At 40.5% G+C, this 16,658-nt stretch overlaps 1 protein-coding gene across 3 annotated transcripts in view; it reads left to right on the forward strand.

The window, feature by feature from the left end:
- Window positions 1–416: 416 nt before the first annotated feature.
- Window positions 417–16,658, forward strand: part of LOC103739255 (dehydrogenase/reductase SDR family member 7-like) — a 30,607-nt gene continuing 14,365 nt past the window's right edge. Inside the window, exons 1-3 of one of the 3 annotated variants that reach the window (XM_029566689.1) lie at window positions 633–706; window positions 1,754–1,817; window positions 3,907–4,112. In XM_029566689.1, the coding sequence (XP_029422549.1) occupies window positions 1,777–1,817; window positions 3,907–4,112 (247 nt within the window). In that variant the 5' untranslated portion in view covers window positions 633–706; window positions 1,754–1,776. Of the gene's footprint in view, window positions 707–1,753; window positions 1,818–3,906; window positions 4,113–16,658 lie in introns of all 3 variants that reach the window. The other 2 variants (XM_008839585.3, XM_029566690.1) reach the window with 2 other exon arrangements.

Here is a 16,658-nt window from a genome sequence, read left to right on the forward strand (position 1 = left end):
CCCAGTAGCTTAAGCTTTGTTCAGGTCACCTAGCTAATTAAAAAAAAAAAAAAAAAAGACTGGGGTGGGATGGGGGCAACTGGATTGTAGCTCAGCATCAGAGCACCTGTCTGGCATTTGCAAAGCCCTGGGTTCCATTTCCTGCAGGGAGGGGAATGAGGAGGGAGAAGGGCTCTGGGCTCACTTTACATCTAGGGTCTTTGTTTTTCCCTAAAGCACTAGCAGAGCCTTGGGAAATACCTGCCTTCTAGAGAGCTCTTAAAATCACCCTTCCTGACATTGACATCCTGTTGACCACTGAACCGCTGGGAGTGTCCACAAAGAATTAAGTCACTCAAGCTTTCTGTTCCTATTACATCACTCCATCAAATGCCCACTCAGGTAAACAAGCCCTGTGAGTCTGTGTCCTGGGTCCTTTGGAGGGTCAGCCCTGGACAGAACCAGCAGTTCTCACTTGCATGCCACTGCTGGCTGCTGTGCCCTGCTACTCTCTGGGCGGAGCCGCAGGCCAGTGCTCTCTCTTTTGGCACTTCAACCAGCTGTCCCCAGAGTTGTCATTCACTAGCAGAACAAGAGAAGGCAGTGATGATCTGGGAGCAGCTGCTCTGGATGCTGGCGCTGTGTGTGCTGCCCCTAGTGCTGTGCTTCCTGCAGGCAGATGCTGACCTGACTCTGCTGTGGGCCGAATGGCGGGGTCGTCGGCCAGGTGAGGACCCTCAGTGATATCCAGCTGCAAGTGGGACACCCCGGCTGGGAGCCACGGAAGCACGTTTTGATCTCTGTTGGTTCCAGTCCTCCTGGCTCCCGCCAGGTTGTTGGAGCCTCTGTTGTTACCCTGAGCATTTTGGGGATGCGGTTTAGGGAGGAAAAAGTTGGACTAAGCAAGTAATTTGGCTCTGTTGTGCTCCGCCCTGCTCTGAAGGTGGCAAGGCGTGACTTTCATGTTGGAAAACTTCTCCAGAGGTTGTCAAACGGCTCCTGAAAAAAAAACCACACTCGAATCTCGAGGCACCTTGAGACCCTGACCTCACCAAAATCCCAGAGATCCAGTACAGTATGAGGGGGGGACCCTGGGAGACAGTGAGGGCCCTGCCATGCTGAGGGGCCTCCTCGGAAAAAGGCTCAGGGACTCTTTTTTTCCGAAGGTGTTTGTCTTCGGTTTCTCACTCTTCCAAAGTGTTGAAATAAAATCCTAGACCATCTAAGTCACCAACTTGCCTACTCACTAGCATCCAAATGCAAGGCTGAAAGACCCAGGAGTTCTTTCTGGAATGGCATGATTCCTGCACACTAGTGGGTATTCTGCTTACCTCCCTTTGCTTTGTGTCTTGCTTTGCGTTTGATCAGCTTGTATCTGTAGATGACATTGTTAAACACACACGGAGTGCTAGTTTGACAGTGTGCTCAGCACGTCACAACCCCTGGCCCTCAGAACAGCGCTTGCAAAGTGCCTTTATTGGTGTTGCTTTCTTGACAGGGAAACTGACCTTAATAGAAATTAAATGACCTTCCCCAAGAGCCTAAGAACTAGTGGAATTTTCCTGATTTCTTGTGAAAGTACCCAAAGAATGTAATGAAGTTTGCTCGGAAGTGATAGCTGCTCAGAGGATGTTTTCTGTGTGGAATGGATGATTTTGGTTCTTGGGGACCCAAAAAATAAAATAAAATAACATAAAAAACTTTCCCTAAAAAGCTCACCCTACAGAACAAAATCTTACTTTTTAATTTCATTTCTTGGCTATGATTTGTACAGCTTTCGCACTGAATTCATAGAAAATGCACCGTGTGTGTACAAAGTGCGGAGCTATAAAACTAAGGTAAGTGGATGGCTGTATTTAGATGAATTTCTTTTGTTTCGAAGCAGGGATTTCACATCACAGTTTTATTTAATAGCATGTCCTCTTGATTGACAGCTCCATTACAACAGCCTTTGCTGCCTGTGGATGTTGGGGTTCCATGCTCAGTGCTTTTGCATTAACCTGAACTTGGAGAGTACTTTTATTATTGAAGTTCTCCAAAAGTCATTCAATTCATCAATAGGAAAATTGTCGATTGACAATACAAATAAGGTTTATGATAGTTTATTTGTGATATGATTTGTAAAATTTGGTATTGATTAGATAAATTGCTGCAAGTTATGTTAAAACAACAGTTATAATAAAAATGTTAATGGCTTTAAAATGTTAACTTTTAACTCTTGCTTAAGAGCTGCTCTTGCAGATGACCAGGGGTTCAGTTCCAGCACTTACATAACAGCTAAAAACTAGTTTTGACTCCAGTAATAGGGAATCTGACACCAAAGAGGGCCTCTGCAGGCATTTTCTTGCAGGGGTGCACTTACATACATGTAGGTAAAACAGTCATAACCATAAAATAAAAATAAATAATTTTTTAAAAAATATGAATTTATGTGATATTTGCCAAACCCACATGCTTAAAAAATATTTTATAAATTCTTTGAGAATTCATGCATTCATACAATGTATTTTGATCATAGCCATGTTTCGCTCCTCCCTCTATCTCCTCCCAGATCCTCCTCACCCCAATCCCTCCCAACCTCGGGTTCTATTTTTTCTTTATCTTTTTTTTTTTTTGACCTGCCAAGTCAACTTTGTGCTGCCCATATAGTCATGTATGGAGCCATCCACTGGAGCATGGTTGAACTACCAAAGACCATATCTTTACAAAAACTGGACTCTCCCTCCCCTACAAGTCACCAACTGTCAATAGCTCCTTAACTAAAGGTGAGGGCTCTTGCGCCCCTCCCCTTCCCATGCTAGAATGCTGATTTATCTTGTGCAGATCTTGTGTAGGCAACCTCAGCTGCTGTGAATGTGTAAATGCAGTAGTCCTGTATGTCCAGAAGATAGTTTCCTGATTATGTCCTCCACGACTTTCTGGCCTTTACAATCTTTCTGATGCTTCGTCCTTGATGGTTCCTGAGCCTTGTGGGAATTTTATTTTGTTTGTTTTTTAAGCCAGGGTCTCTTATAGCCCAATCTTGCCTCAAACTTGCCATGTATCTGAACAGGATATCTTGAACTCCTGATCTTCCTGCCTTCACCTCTTGAGTGTTAGAATTACAGGTGGCTTATATGGTGCTGGGGATTGAACCCAGCACCCCCTGAATGATAGGCAAGCATTCCACCAGCTGAGACACATTCCCAGCCCCTCCACAGACTTTCTTAAAGACAAAAATTTTGCACTATTGTAGTGAAAAGTTCAGAAAGACACTTGCTATGCTCCAGCACAATCTCCTGCCACTGCTCGACTGCTGCATCAAATGTAGTCTTTAATACAGACATAGTGATGCTTACAGAATACATCAATTCATATTTCTGTCTTATACAATACATCTTAATGAACTGCTAGATCCTCCTAAGACAAGAGCACACATATTTGGGAAGCTTGTTTACTATATATTATCTGACAGATATCAGCTATGATTAAATGCAGGTTGATCACATCATACTGTAGACTAGAACTTGGAAAATTCAGATTCTTTATCAACAACTCCACTGCAAAACTTTGGAATAACAGAACTGGGCAGGACCCGATTATGTAATCCGAAGCTCCCATTTAGGGTAAGAAAACTGGATCTAGGCAATGAGTCTCTCTCAACTGGCTTTAATTCTTCACCAGATACATATATAAAGAGAACCGTGGAATGAATTGTCAGACTTATGAGGCTTAGGTAGAATGAAGTCTGGAAAACTTACCAAGATTTTGAAATGAACAAAATACTGTGTAAGTAAGAAACATTCCTGCTTTTTAAAGAAACCTTTGTTAGGAGATGTTTTCTTAGGATATTTGAATTTTTAAGCTTTAGATATTAGGGTGTGGTGTTGAATGATAATCTTCAAGTTTATTTACTTCTTCATTCATGTTTTCTTGCTCTATGTATAGGAGTGCCATCTATCACCTATCTGCCCCCTTCATCCCTCCTCCTTCCTCAACAGAATGGGAGCTGACTGACATGGTGGTGTGGGTGACTGGAGCATCAAGTGGCATTGGTGAGGAGCTGGCTCTCCAGTTGTCTAAACTAAGAGTCTCTCTGGTGCTGTCAGCCCGAAGGATACAGGAGCTGGAGCGTGTGAAGAGGAGATGCCTGGGTGAGTAGATCCACAGCAGCAGCCGTGCTTCCTAGAAGTGAGTCAGAATCCAAACTCTAGTACAGCTTTGGGACCTGCGGGAAGTTGGAATTGTCCTGAGTGGTTCACTCTGGCTCCAGTGCACTGGTCCAGGCCTTTTCTTTAGACATCTCTACACCCCTTGCTTTTCCTTCTTTAATGCCACCTTTCTGATACAGGGGAGATCAGATTCCCCGTCTAGGGTTCTTAGTCTCATTCATAAGAGAATTTAAGAATGGACTCAAATGGAAGCTTTTGGACAATTTTATTAGAATTTAAGGAAAAAAAATCCTCAGGACAGGCAAGCCATAAATCTCATTTGCTGCCTTGGGAGGGGGAATGGAGGGGAGAAGGGAAAAATACATAAAGCCATACTGGTTTAGAGGCCGCATAGAGAGGTCTGTCACATAGCTGACTAGCAGCCATATGGGGGGTCAGGGAAGGGAGTTGTAGAGAAAAAGGTTACAAAACCTAAAATGTTGATTTTAAAAGATGTGTATAAAAGAAAAGGAGAGATTATGCTTTTCTGAAGGAAGAAAAGCAGGCAAAACTTAAGGCGAGCCATGTTTGCAAGCAACTGGATCCACAGGTGTGGCACTAAGGGGTGGAGATTCCAGGGAGGAAAAGTTTACCATCTCATTAACACAGCAAGTATTCTGCCCATCTCTTTAGCATGACTTAAGGTGAACCTGCCTTCGGGGGTGGTCCTGTGCTCAGGCGATCTGGCAAAACTGGAAAGTTGGATCTTCATCCAGCCAGAGAACCTTATGCTTTTAACCAGTTTTAAGGGTTTGTGGTTGGTTGGTTGGTTTTACTATTGTAACATTTCTACTCTTGTTGTTTTGGTACCAGTTCTTTAGCTATTGACTGTCAATTCACATGTTGGTGGAATTTTAGTGATTAAATGATGTATAACTTATCAAAAGGGAAGAACAACTTGGCTCTTATCCATGCTATGCATATGTAACCACTGAGATTTAGGAAGGATTCTTACTCATTTTGCTTTAACGTCATACATTAAAGTGATTGCTACTACTATACCACTTCTGTTATATAGGATAAAAGGAAAGAAATGAAATTAGGTTTGAGAAATGCAGCCTGATATGATATCTTTCATATTTATAATAAGGGCAACAATGTTTTTCTATTGTTTGAGTTTTGATCCAGTCATGTTTAATTTGAAAATAGGCTCAAGTAAAAAATGTTATCATTGCCTATAGGGCATTTAGGCAAATTGAGATAATTTTGAATTTCCTCCTAGAATGTATTTTTGATTGATCTCTCTTTTTAAAATTTTTGACTTCACTGGCTGAACTATTCAGTAACAAGAATTCATTGTCCCATTAATGCTCAGCAAGGCCACAAGCCTCTTTCATGATCCTGGTTTTGAAGGCCCCTTGCGTTTGTGCCCTATGGTGTTTCCTGTCGTCCTTTTCCCTCACTACTGTGATTCCTGCTCTGGTGGAGCATTTGAACCGTTTCTGCAATTCTTAGCTGGCTTGAGGATGACCACTTTCCTTTTATGTGTGAGTCCTAGGGGGATAGCCTTTCCATTGCTTGTTCTTAATGTTCTTAATTTTTAAAATGTTCATACACGTATATGTTGTGTACTGAGTATGTCTCCCATGTCTCCTTACTATCCTTTCCTCCTCCCTCCCCTTTTCCATGAATCTTCTTTGTTCTCCTAGACAGTTTGCTTCTACTTTCATGTCATATATATGGACGTGATTTTAGGCATCAATGTAAAATCTAGTAATCATAAATGAGAGAAAACATAATTTGTCTTCTGAGATGGCCTTCAATCACTTACTATGATTGTGCTAAGAGGCATCATTTTCTTGCAAATATTATAACTTCATTTTTCTTTATGACTACAAAAAACTCCATATGTATATATACTACATTTTCTTTATCCATCCCCATGATGTTGACAACTAGATCATTTTCATAACTTAGCTATTGTGAGTAGTGCTGAAGTAAACATTGATGTGCAAGTATCTCTGATATGTTGACTTGGAGTCCTTCAGGTAAATACCTAGGAATTTTCTATTGTTTATGATACAGATGATAGGATAGTCTACCATTCCATATTTTCCTGTAAAGCTTCTGTGCCTCTTATTTTCTATCTTTGCTTTTCTTTTTATGCACTTTTCTTTTATGTATATGTGAGTGCCTGCATGTATGTATCTGCACCATGTGCATGCTTCGTACCAGAGAAGGGTGTCAGATCCCATGGAACTGGAGTTACAGGTGTTTATGAGCCACTGTGTGGGTGCTGGGAATGGAAGCTGAGTCCTTTACAAGAGCAGCAAATGCTCTTAACCACTGAGCCTTGCTCATTTTTCTTGACAGTTCTTGTTGTATTTTATGGTTAGAGTTCAAGAAAATCAGCACGAAATAATGGGTTTCATTTCCAATTTATTAGTGTATATTCACTGTGCAAAGCAGTAGGTTTCATAATGACATTTTTGTTCAAGTAAATAATGTCTTTTGACCATATTCCCCCTCCGTTGCTTTCCCTTAGCCCCACTTTCCACTTCTGCTCATATACTTCCTCTTAGATGGTTGCCCTTCTAAGTTCATGTCACACGTTTGTATCTGTGTATAAAAATACACACATACATAAAAATCTAGAGTCTATATATGAATATAAACATGATATATGTTTTTCTGTGTTTGATTTATTTTACTTAATATGATGATCTCTAGTTCTGTCCATTTACCTACAAATTACATAATTTCATTCTTTGGCTGAATGAAACTCTTTTGTATATCTATACTATATCTATCATGTATCTATCTATCTATCTATCTATCTATCTATCTATCTATCTATCTATCTATCTATCATCATCATCATCTATCTATCTATGCTGATTCCTTAATTCGGCCCTTATGAATAATATTGGTGTGTCAACAAACATGGTTGTATAGGAACCTCTCTAGTATGTTGACTTAGATTCCTTTGCATGCATTCCCAGGAACGGTACCACTAGATCATGCAGTACCTGAGGAACATCCATACTGATTTCCCTTAGAGCTTCAGCATTTGTCAGCAGTGTGTGAGGGTTTCTTTTTCTTCTTTATCCTTGCCACCATTTGCTATTTGTGTGTGAGAGTGTAGTGTGTATGCATGTATGTATTCATGTCTGCATGTATGGGCACACATGTGTGCAGGTGTGCTTGTGAAGGCCAAAGGTTTATGCTGAGTACCTTCCTCCATTGCTCTCCACTTTATTTACGAGGGAATGGTGTCTCGAAGAATCTGTTTCTTGCTGATTCAACAGGTCTCATTTAACTAGTCTAGTTATGCAACTTGACCAGGAGATCTCCTGTCTGCCTCCAGAATGAAGAGATTATAGGTGGCTGCTGTGCCCATGGGCTTTTTACATGGGCTCTAGGAATCTGAACTTTGGTCCTTATAGTTTTGCCTTACTGCGTATGCACCCAAAACCAGCTCAGGCCTGATCAGTCATTCTATTCTTCATACCTGGATACACCCAGGAATACATTGGATAGAAGCTGTCTAAATTTGATTGTTACCAGGGGCAGGGGATAATTAGCCTGAGGGGAGTACTACAGCTTCAGGCAGCTGGGGAGAGAGGGACATCTGAAGTTGTTAAGTGCATCATTTGAAGAGGGATGTGTGCACATAGGACGTGCAAGTGAAGGAGCTAGGCTGCCAAGTGCATTATTGCAAGGCCGGGCGGGTGGGGGGATGCCGGGGAGCATTTGTGCATAACTCCAAACCAAATGGGAGGCCCAAACTATACTGCTTCTAAGCTTGCCTGCTTCACCTGCTGTTTTTTTATTTTTTAAAAAATTTAAACTTACGCGTGTGCGTGTATTGCCTGCATGTAGGTAAGTGCATCCACGTCGTGCAATGCCCGCAGAGGTCAGAAGAGGCTGTCAGATCCCCTGGGAGTTATGGACAGTTGTTAGTTGCCATGTGGGTGCTGGGATTCAAACCCAGATCTTCTGCAAGAGCAACCAGTGTTCTTAACTGCTGAGCCATCTCTCCAGCCCCCACCTGTTGTTTTTAATGTTAACCATTTTATCACTGGGGATAGATACAATCACCAGTCTCCAGGGGGTGAATTACAATCTCAAGCCATTTTCACTTGCATTTCCCTGATATTCAAGGGTGTCTCATATATTAATTAACCATTTGTACTTGTCTTTTAGGCAGCGTCTGCTTATTTTATTTGTCCATTTATTGATTGGATGACTTGTTTCTTCTATTTTTCTTCTTCTTTTTTTTTTTTGATTATTTACAGATTCTAGATAGTAAACCTCTGCTGGATGTCTAGTTGACAAAGGTTTTCTCCATTCTGTGGGTTGTCTCTTCACTCTGGTGTTTTGTCTCTTTGTTGTGTAGAAGCTTTTTGTTTGTTTGTTTGTTTTTATTTGTACAAGTGTTTTGATTGCCAGTATGCTTATTGGCATGCTTGTAGTGCCCCGTGAAGGCTGGAAGAAGATGACAGAGCCACCATGTGGGTGCTGGGAATCGAGCCTGGATGCTCTGGAAGAACAAGTGCTCTTATCCCCTGAGCCATCTCTCTAGTCCACATTTGTGTGTGTGTGTGTGTGTAGAAGCTTTTGATTTCATGTTATCCCATTTCCCAAGTGAGCTTTTTTCCAAAAAGTCCTTGCCCATGCCTATGTCTTGAAATAATTTTCTTCTTGTAGCTTCAAAATTCATGTCCTACATTAAAACCTTTCAGCCATTTTGAATGAAGTTTTGTACAGTGAGAGATAAGGATCTAGTTTCATTCATTCATATGTGTGTATAGGTGTGTGTGTGTGTGTGTGTGTGTGTGTGTGTGTGTGTGTGTGTATTTCCCAGTGCCCTTTGTTGAAGAGACTGCCTTCCTCCAGTGTATATTTTTGGCACCTTTGTCAAAAGTTCGGTGTCTGTAACTGAGAATTTTGATGGTTCTTTCACCCTCTCTTTGATTTCATTGATCTATGTGTCTGTCTGTGTGTTAGTACCATGCTCTTTTTGTTGCTCTGGTCACCAGCATTGCTCTTTCTGTCCAAGATTGATTTGGCTATTCAGGATCTGGTGTTTTTCCACTTCATAGGATTTCTTTTTCCATTTCTGTAAAGAATGTAATTGGAATTTTGAGAGGGATTGCACTGGATCTGTAGATTGCATCTGGCAATATAGCCATTTTCACAATATTAATTCTACCATCTGTGAGCATGAAAGGTCTTTGTGTATTCTACTGTCTCCTTCAAATTTATTTATTTTTTAAAATTCTTTTTTAGTTAAAAAATTATTCCTGGAACTGGAGTTACAGACAGTTGTTAGCTGCCATGTGGGTGCTGCAAGAACAACCAGTGTTCTTAACCACTGAGCCATCTCTCTGGCCCTTCAAAATTATTTCTTTGGGTTCTTAAAGTTTTCATTGTAAAGGCCTTTTTGCCTTAGTTACATTTATTCTTAGGTATTTTATTTATTGAAGTTATCATGAATGGGATTCTTTTTCTCTAGCAGTTCCATCAAGTTCATCATTTGTACATAAAAAAAATCTACTGAATTTTTGTGTGTGTGTGTTGTGTGTCCTACCACTTTGCTGAAAGTGTTTATTAGTTTTCTGGTGGAGTCTTTAGGGTCTTTTAAATATAGGGTTACATTGTCTGCAAATGAGAATAATTTAAATTCTTCTTTTCATATTTGTATTCTTCTCTTGTCTTATTGATCTAACTGAGCATTCTGGCAGTATATTGAATAGGAATGGAGAGAGTGGAAAAAAATCTTTTTTTCTGCAATTTTAGAGGAAATACTTTCAGATTTCCCTTCTAAAATACAATTTTATAGCCTTTATTGAGCTATTGAGATAGTCCTACTTTCCTTTGTTCTTTTTTAAAAAATATTTTAATTGAATTTTGTGCATTTCATACAATAATCTTAATCAAATTTAGATCCCCTCTCCCATCCATGCCCCCATAGACACTCCCCTAATGGACCCCATGCATTTGTACCCAGATGTCCTTTGGCGCAAATTCATCCACTGGAATCTAATCAGCCTATCTTAAGATCTTAAAGAAGATCTATTCTCCCTTACCAGTAGTAACCAGTTGTTAACAGTTCACAGGCTAGGGCTGGAGCCCACCACTCATTTTCCTCACTCCACTCTGGGCTCTTGTCTGATTGAGTCTGCATGGGTTTTGTGCTCAACACCACCACTGCCACAAGTTCACATGAGCAAACTTGCAGTGTCCTGAAAAACTCCTTTTCCCTATGTTCATGGACCAACCCTGGCTCTTAGAATCTTTCTGCCCCCTCTTCCACAATGGTCCCTGAGCCATGAGTGGGTGATATTTAATACAGGAGTTCTATCCAGGGACACACACTCTGCAGTCTCTTATTCTCTAAAATTTAATTGTGGCTTTCTGTGTACATCGCACTCTCTTGTATAAGGAAGCATCACTGGTGAGAGTTGAGGGATGCATTAGTATTCCCTTCATCCCTTGTTCCTCTATGTTCCATGAACCATAGGTGTAGAGGTTCCACTGTAGATGTGTCACCTAGGGCTGGACATATCTCAGACATAGAATTTCTGCATGTGATCAGTTGCGTAACTCTGTAATGGCCCCCACGTGTTGCAAAAGGAAGCTTCTTTGATAAGTGGTATACAGTACAGTTGTCTGTAGCAAAAAGGATCCATTTTTAGCATATGGTAAGAAGCTTCATTTATTTAGAGATATGACAGATATGATTTTCCCGTAGGATCTATGACCTCTCCAGATAACTATTGCACCAATAGAGGTAGTTTGCTGTGCCAGTTGTTGTGGTTATTAAACTCTGAAACTCTTAAAAGAAAACATAGGCAGTACCCTGCAAGATATAGGTGTAGGAAAGGGCTTTCTAAACCTGACATCAGTTGCTCAGGCATTAAGGTCAACAATCAACAAATAGGACCTCATTAAACTTAAAAGTTTCTGTACAGCAAAAGAAATAACCAAGGAAGTGAAGAGGAAGCCCACTGAATGGGAGAAAATCTTTGCCTGCTACACATCTGATGGAGGATTAATATGCAGAATACACAAAGAACTCAAAAAACAAACAAGAAAATAAAAGACCCAATAAAAAGATGGGATAAGGACTTGAACAGAATTTTCAAATGAAGAGATAAAAATGGCTACGAAGCACCTTAAAATCTGCTCAATGTCCTTAGTAATTAGAAAAATGCAGATAAAACCATTTTAAGATTTCATCTTACCCCAGTCAGACTGACTAAGACCAAGGGAACAAAAGAAACCAAATGCTGGAAAGGATGTGGGGAATGGGGAACACTCATCCACTCCTGGTGGGACTGCAAAGTCGTGTGACCACTATGGAAAAAAATGTGGAGAACTCTCAAAAAACGGAAAGTGAATCTATCATTTGATCCAGTTATCCAACACCTAGACATATATACCAAAAGGACTCATCCTACTGTAGAGATACCTCTACATCCATGTTTGTTGCTGTTCTTTTCACAATAGCTAAGAAATGGAAACAGCCTAAATGTCCCTCAACTGATGAATGGATAATGGAAATGAGGTGCATTTACACAATGGAGTTCTACTCAGCAGTAAGAAAAGATGAAATCTGCAGGCAAAAGGATGGAACTACAGAGTGTTATACTAAGTTAAGTAACACAAATGCAGATCATATCATAGCACCAATCCCTTACATATGAGTTTATAGCCTTATGTAACAGCAGGAGCCAGGAAAATGGAAAGGAAATACAAAGGGAAAGAGAAAGAAAGAGCCTGAAAGAGGGAGATAGTAGGAAAGAGATTATACCAGTGGGGAGGTGGGGAAAGTGGGAGTGTTCAGCTGGGAGGCAAAGAGGGAGGGACATGCAGGGGACCATGGGTGTTGGGGGGAGGGAACTCAAGAGAGGGGGGCATGGTAGAAGGCAGGTGTTGTCAGGGTGAGGGTGGGGAATATAGGGACACTTGGACTGGAGAGGGAGGAGGGAGGTTGGACGGGGGAGTGGGGGAGAGAGATGAATGGAGCTTGGATGGTGTGGGAAGCCAGAGGGAAAAGTGTTGGCTCTGAACTCCCCTGAGAAATACACATATGGTGTCTAAACATTATTAGTGTTTGTGTATACCTGGGGGGGCTGTCTGTCAAAGAGCACAGTGCCAGACAGGAGAGACCTCCCTTTGAGTTGTTGGTCAGAGTAGTCCAAGAGACTCCCAAAATAACACAGGCTATTGCTGGAGCCCCTGGTTATATCCCAGAGCTTGAAGGTAAGACCCTACTGCTGAAGACAGGACATATTTTGGACACAGGACTAGAAGAAAAGGAGCTGGAACTGACCTGGACGTCTTCTCCCTGAAGACCAGCTCTCATAGTTCTAGAGGATATTATGCAGGCTGCTAAGGGAGAAAACCAGCCAGCTGTTCTTTGTTCTTTTATCAGAAGAACATGTTGAACTTTATCCAGACCTTATCTGTATTTCCTGAGATAATCTTGTGATTTTTGTCCTTGAGTGTATTTGGGTACTGTGTTACATCTATTGATTTTTTTAACTTTTACAAAAACTTTATTGAGAATTTCATAATGCGTATAAGGTTTGATCGAATCCGTGCCCACTCCCTCCCTTCCAGCACCTCCCATATCTCCCCATCACTTTTTTATTTTCCTTTTTTTTCCTTCTTTCATTTATTTATTTTATGGGGCTTTTGGGTACTCTTAACATTCCCCTTTCTGAAGACGTAACCCTAAAATCTTTTAAGGGTTAGATAAAAGTTCCCAAATACTTTTGACGTTTTTGGCCTTTGGAACAGAGTATGCTGCTAACAGTCCCAAGAACATTTTGACTTTTAGTCAAGAAACTGGCTACTTTTCTTTGGGGTCTTTTTACCCTAACTGCATAGCCGATTCCTACCTCCTATTCTTGTCACACCATCCTCTGAAGAGCTTAGCCAAATTGCCAAAGGGGAATCTGGATACAGACTGCTCTGGCTTCTGCTCTGGCTTCTTCCATGCTGAACGGGGACTCAGGGTGAGGCAATTGGAGTACCCCTTCAGTGGGTCTATCTAAAAGGCTTTCAAATTGCATAATTCTTATCTCTAGGGGGGGAAAAGGAAGTCCTTGAATCATGAATAGGAGATATGAAGGAGAAGTAAAGGCAAGAGTAATTAACATTACAAGTTCTAGACAGGGAACTAGAAAAAAGAGCTGGGCACCCTTCAAATGTTCATGAGTCCACTGGAATTTCTTGACAAGGGCTTCCAAAAGCATCCCTCTATTGTGTTCCTCCTCATTTTTCTTTTGTCTTCCAGGGCTGGACTCTAGACTGATGGATTCAGGATTTGATTTCAGGTATATTGATAGCTGTTGGAGTGGTTAGAATCAGTGTCAGTTCCCTCTCAAAGGCTTCTAGATAGGGGGAGAAAACAAATTTATCCATCATTTTAGACCAATAGCTGGTTGTCTCCCTTAGCTATAGGTGTGTCCTACAGTATTGGAGACCAAGATTTGAAGTCTTACATCTGAGCAGAACTTTCTAGTTAGGAACAAAATCATCAATGAGAAATAATTGTCTAAATAACTTTTTTAAGTCTAATGTCTGGGAAGTGTAATCCCTTGAACTCTTAAAGAAGTATACTGATGACTTTACTCTTCGGTTATAATTTCCTTTGGGGTATTTAAGACCATATAGTTGGCCCAAATAAATCAATTTATTTTTAAACTTAAGGTCATTTGAGGATCTGTTCCTCAGGGGTCACATGGGCTTGGGCTCCTGGCTCCTTTCCATCTATGTGAAGATGAGTCAAAGGTCCTGTTCGACTATGTCTGGTTTCACTTGGAAGCATGAATGAGATGTTTCCTCCTCTTTGTAGACTGGACACTGGTTCAAGTCCATCTCGTGGGGTCTCCATGCCCTCCCTGAACAAGAGGACAGGTGGCTCACCACATTTACAGGACATTTTGAGAGATGTTCCATAGTCGCCTGGAACTTGGTTGACCTTGGAGGGCAAGGGGCCACAACTGTCCTTTAAGTCACTCTGACATTATTAGTATAGGCCTTAAAGTATGGCTGTTCAACATCCAATAAGGTTAGTTCCACCAGTCTGATACTTTTAATTATCATGTGCTATGTAGATAAGGCTTAGGTAAAGAATCAAATATTCTCAGGCAAACATTGACTAGATTTATATTTTGTTCCTTAAGCCAGTTGACTAAACTATGGCCTTAGAAATTTTAAGATTATGTGTATATTATTTTTGTCTCATCCTTTATATATAACAAATCTAAACAGACCCTCATCACTTGCTTAAGGCTTTCTCATTTTTTCTGTTTTGGAAAATATCTCCATTCTCATATCCTTTTAACATCTTTTACATTCTCATATCTTTTTTATTAATAATTATGAGACATAATAGCATTAACAAATAAATTTTCCATCGGTTGTGAAACTTCTTTTCCTGAGGACGCTAAGCAATGCTTATTCCCTTTTAAGGTTCTAGGGTTAAGCCAATGTTTGATTAAAGTTGTACTGGGGAACCAATGAATTTTTTGAGCTTACTTACCGAGATAACTGAGAGGTTGCTGGGGTGTATGTATGACCTGAGGGTATGTACACTGAGGTGTATGTGTGACCTGAGGGTATGTACACTGAGGTGTATGTGTGACCTGAGGGTATGTACGCTGAGGTGTATGTGTGACCTGAGGGTATGCACACTGCCTTTACCCAGCATAGGTCATGCCTTCTCTTCCTAGACTTGCACAGATTGTATGCTTTAGCCCTCCCCAAATCCAGGAGGCCATGTGTGATAACGGTCAAATTACATACATTTGGCTGGGAAGAGTGGCTAGATATTCCAGGAAGGGTCCACTGTCACTGCTTGGCTCTCCTTTAATGAATGAGCACAACTGTCAACAAGCCCAGTTGTGACTATGTTTAGCAATCAGGCTCAGCCGAAGTCGTGATGATGATAGTTATTTCATGGAGAGGGGACTGCTGTACAACAACATCTTGTTAAAAGGACCTGGATTTGGTGCTAGGAGCCACATATGAGGGAGAACATACGTCATTTGTTTGTCTGAGTCTGTGTTACTTCACTTAGTATAACAAGCATAACAGTTTTGAGACCCATCCATTTGCCTGCAAATTTCATTATTTTATCTTTCTTTACTGCTGAATAGAACTCCACTGTGTAAATATACCACATTTTTGTTAACCACTCCTCAGTTGAGGGACACTTAGGTTGCTCCCATCTCTTAGCTATTGTGAAAAGAGCAGCAACAAACATGGTTGTACAAGTGTCTCTACAATAGGATGAGTCCTTTGGGTATATGCAAAGGAGAGGTATAACCAGGTCATATGGTAGGTTCATTTTTAGTTTTTTAAGAGTCCTCCACATGGTTTTCCATAGAGGTTGTACAAGTTTGCAGTCCCACCAGCAGTGAATGAGCGTTCCCCTTTCTTCACATCTTCTCTAGCGTTTGGTATTATTTGTTCTCTTGATCCTAGCCAGTCTGATTGGAGTAAGATGAAATCTTAGGGTGTTTTTAATTTGCATTTCCCTAATTACTAACGATGTTGAACACTTTTTGAGATTTTTCTTAGCCGTCTTTATTTCTTCCTTTGAGAACTCTCTGTTTAGGTCTTCAGCCCACCTTTTAATTGGGTCATTTGATTTCTCAATTCTTTTTTTTTTTGTTTTTTTTTGTTTTTTTTTTGTTTTTTTTTTTTTTGAGTTCTTTATATATTCCGGATGTTAAACCTCCGTCAGATGTGTCACTGGTGAAGAATTTTTCCCATTCTGTGGGTTTTCTCTTCAATTTTTGGATTGTTCCTTTTGCTGTACAGAAGCTTTTTAGTTTAATGAGGTCCCACTTATTGATTGCTGACCTTAATTTTTGAGCAATTTCTGTCTGTTTTAGAAAACCCTTTCCTAAATCTATATCTTGTAAGGTGCTGCCAATATTTTCTTCCAATAGTTTCAGGGTTTCCAGTTTCACATTGAAGTCTTTGATCCATTTGGAGTTGACTTTTGAGCAAGGTGAAAGATAAGGATCTAGTTTCATTCTTCTACAGGTGGAGATCCAGTTTTTCCAGTACCATTTGTTGAAGATGCTGTCTTTCTTCCATTTTGTGTTCTTGGCACCTTTGTCAAATATTAGGTGGCTGAAACTACATGTACTCAGGTTTGGATCTTCAATGATGTTCCATTGATGTATATGTCTGTTTTTGTGCCAGTACCATTCTGTTTTGATGACTATAGCTCTGTAGTATACTTTGAGATCTGGTATAATAATCCCCCCAGCATCGCTCTTTGTGTTCAAGGTTACTTTGACTATCTGGGGTCTTTTGTGCTTCCATGTGAATTTAAGGATGGATTTTTATAATTCTGTGAAGTATGTCATGGGGATTTTGATTGGGATTGTACTGAATCAATATATTGCTTTTTGTAGGATGGTCATTTTTACAATATTAATTCTTCCAATCCATGAACATGGGAGGTCCTTCCATTTCCTGGTATCTTTCTCAATCTCTTTCTTTCATAATTTAAAA

The sequence above is a fragment of the Nannospalax galili genome, unplaced genomic scaffold (genome assembly GCF_000622305.1).
Source record: "Nannospalax galili isolate Female #2095 unplaced genomic scaffold, S.galili_v1.0 scaffold336, whole genome shotgun sequence".
Classification (NCBI taxonomy): Eukaryota; Metazoa; Chordata; class Mammalia; order Rodentia; family Spalacidae; genus Nannospalax; species Nannospalax galili.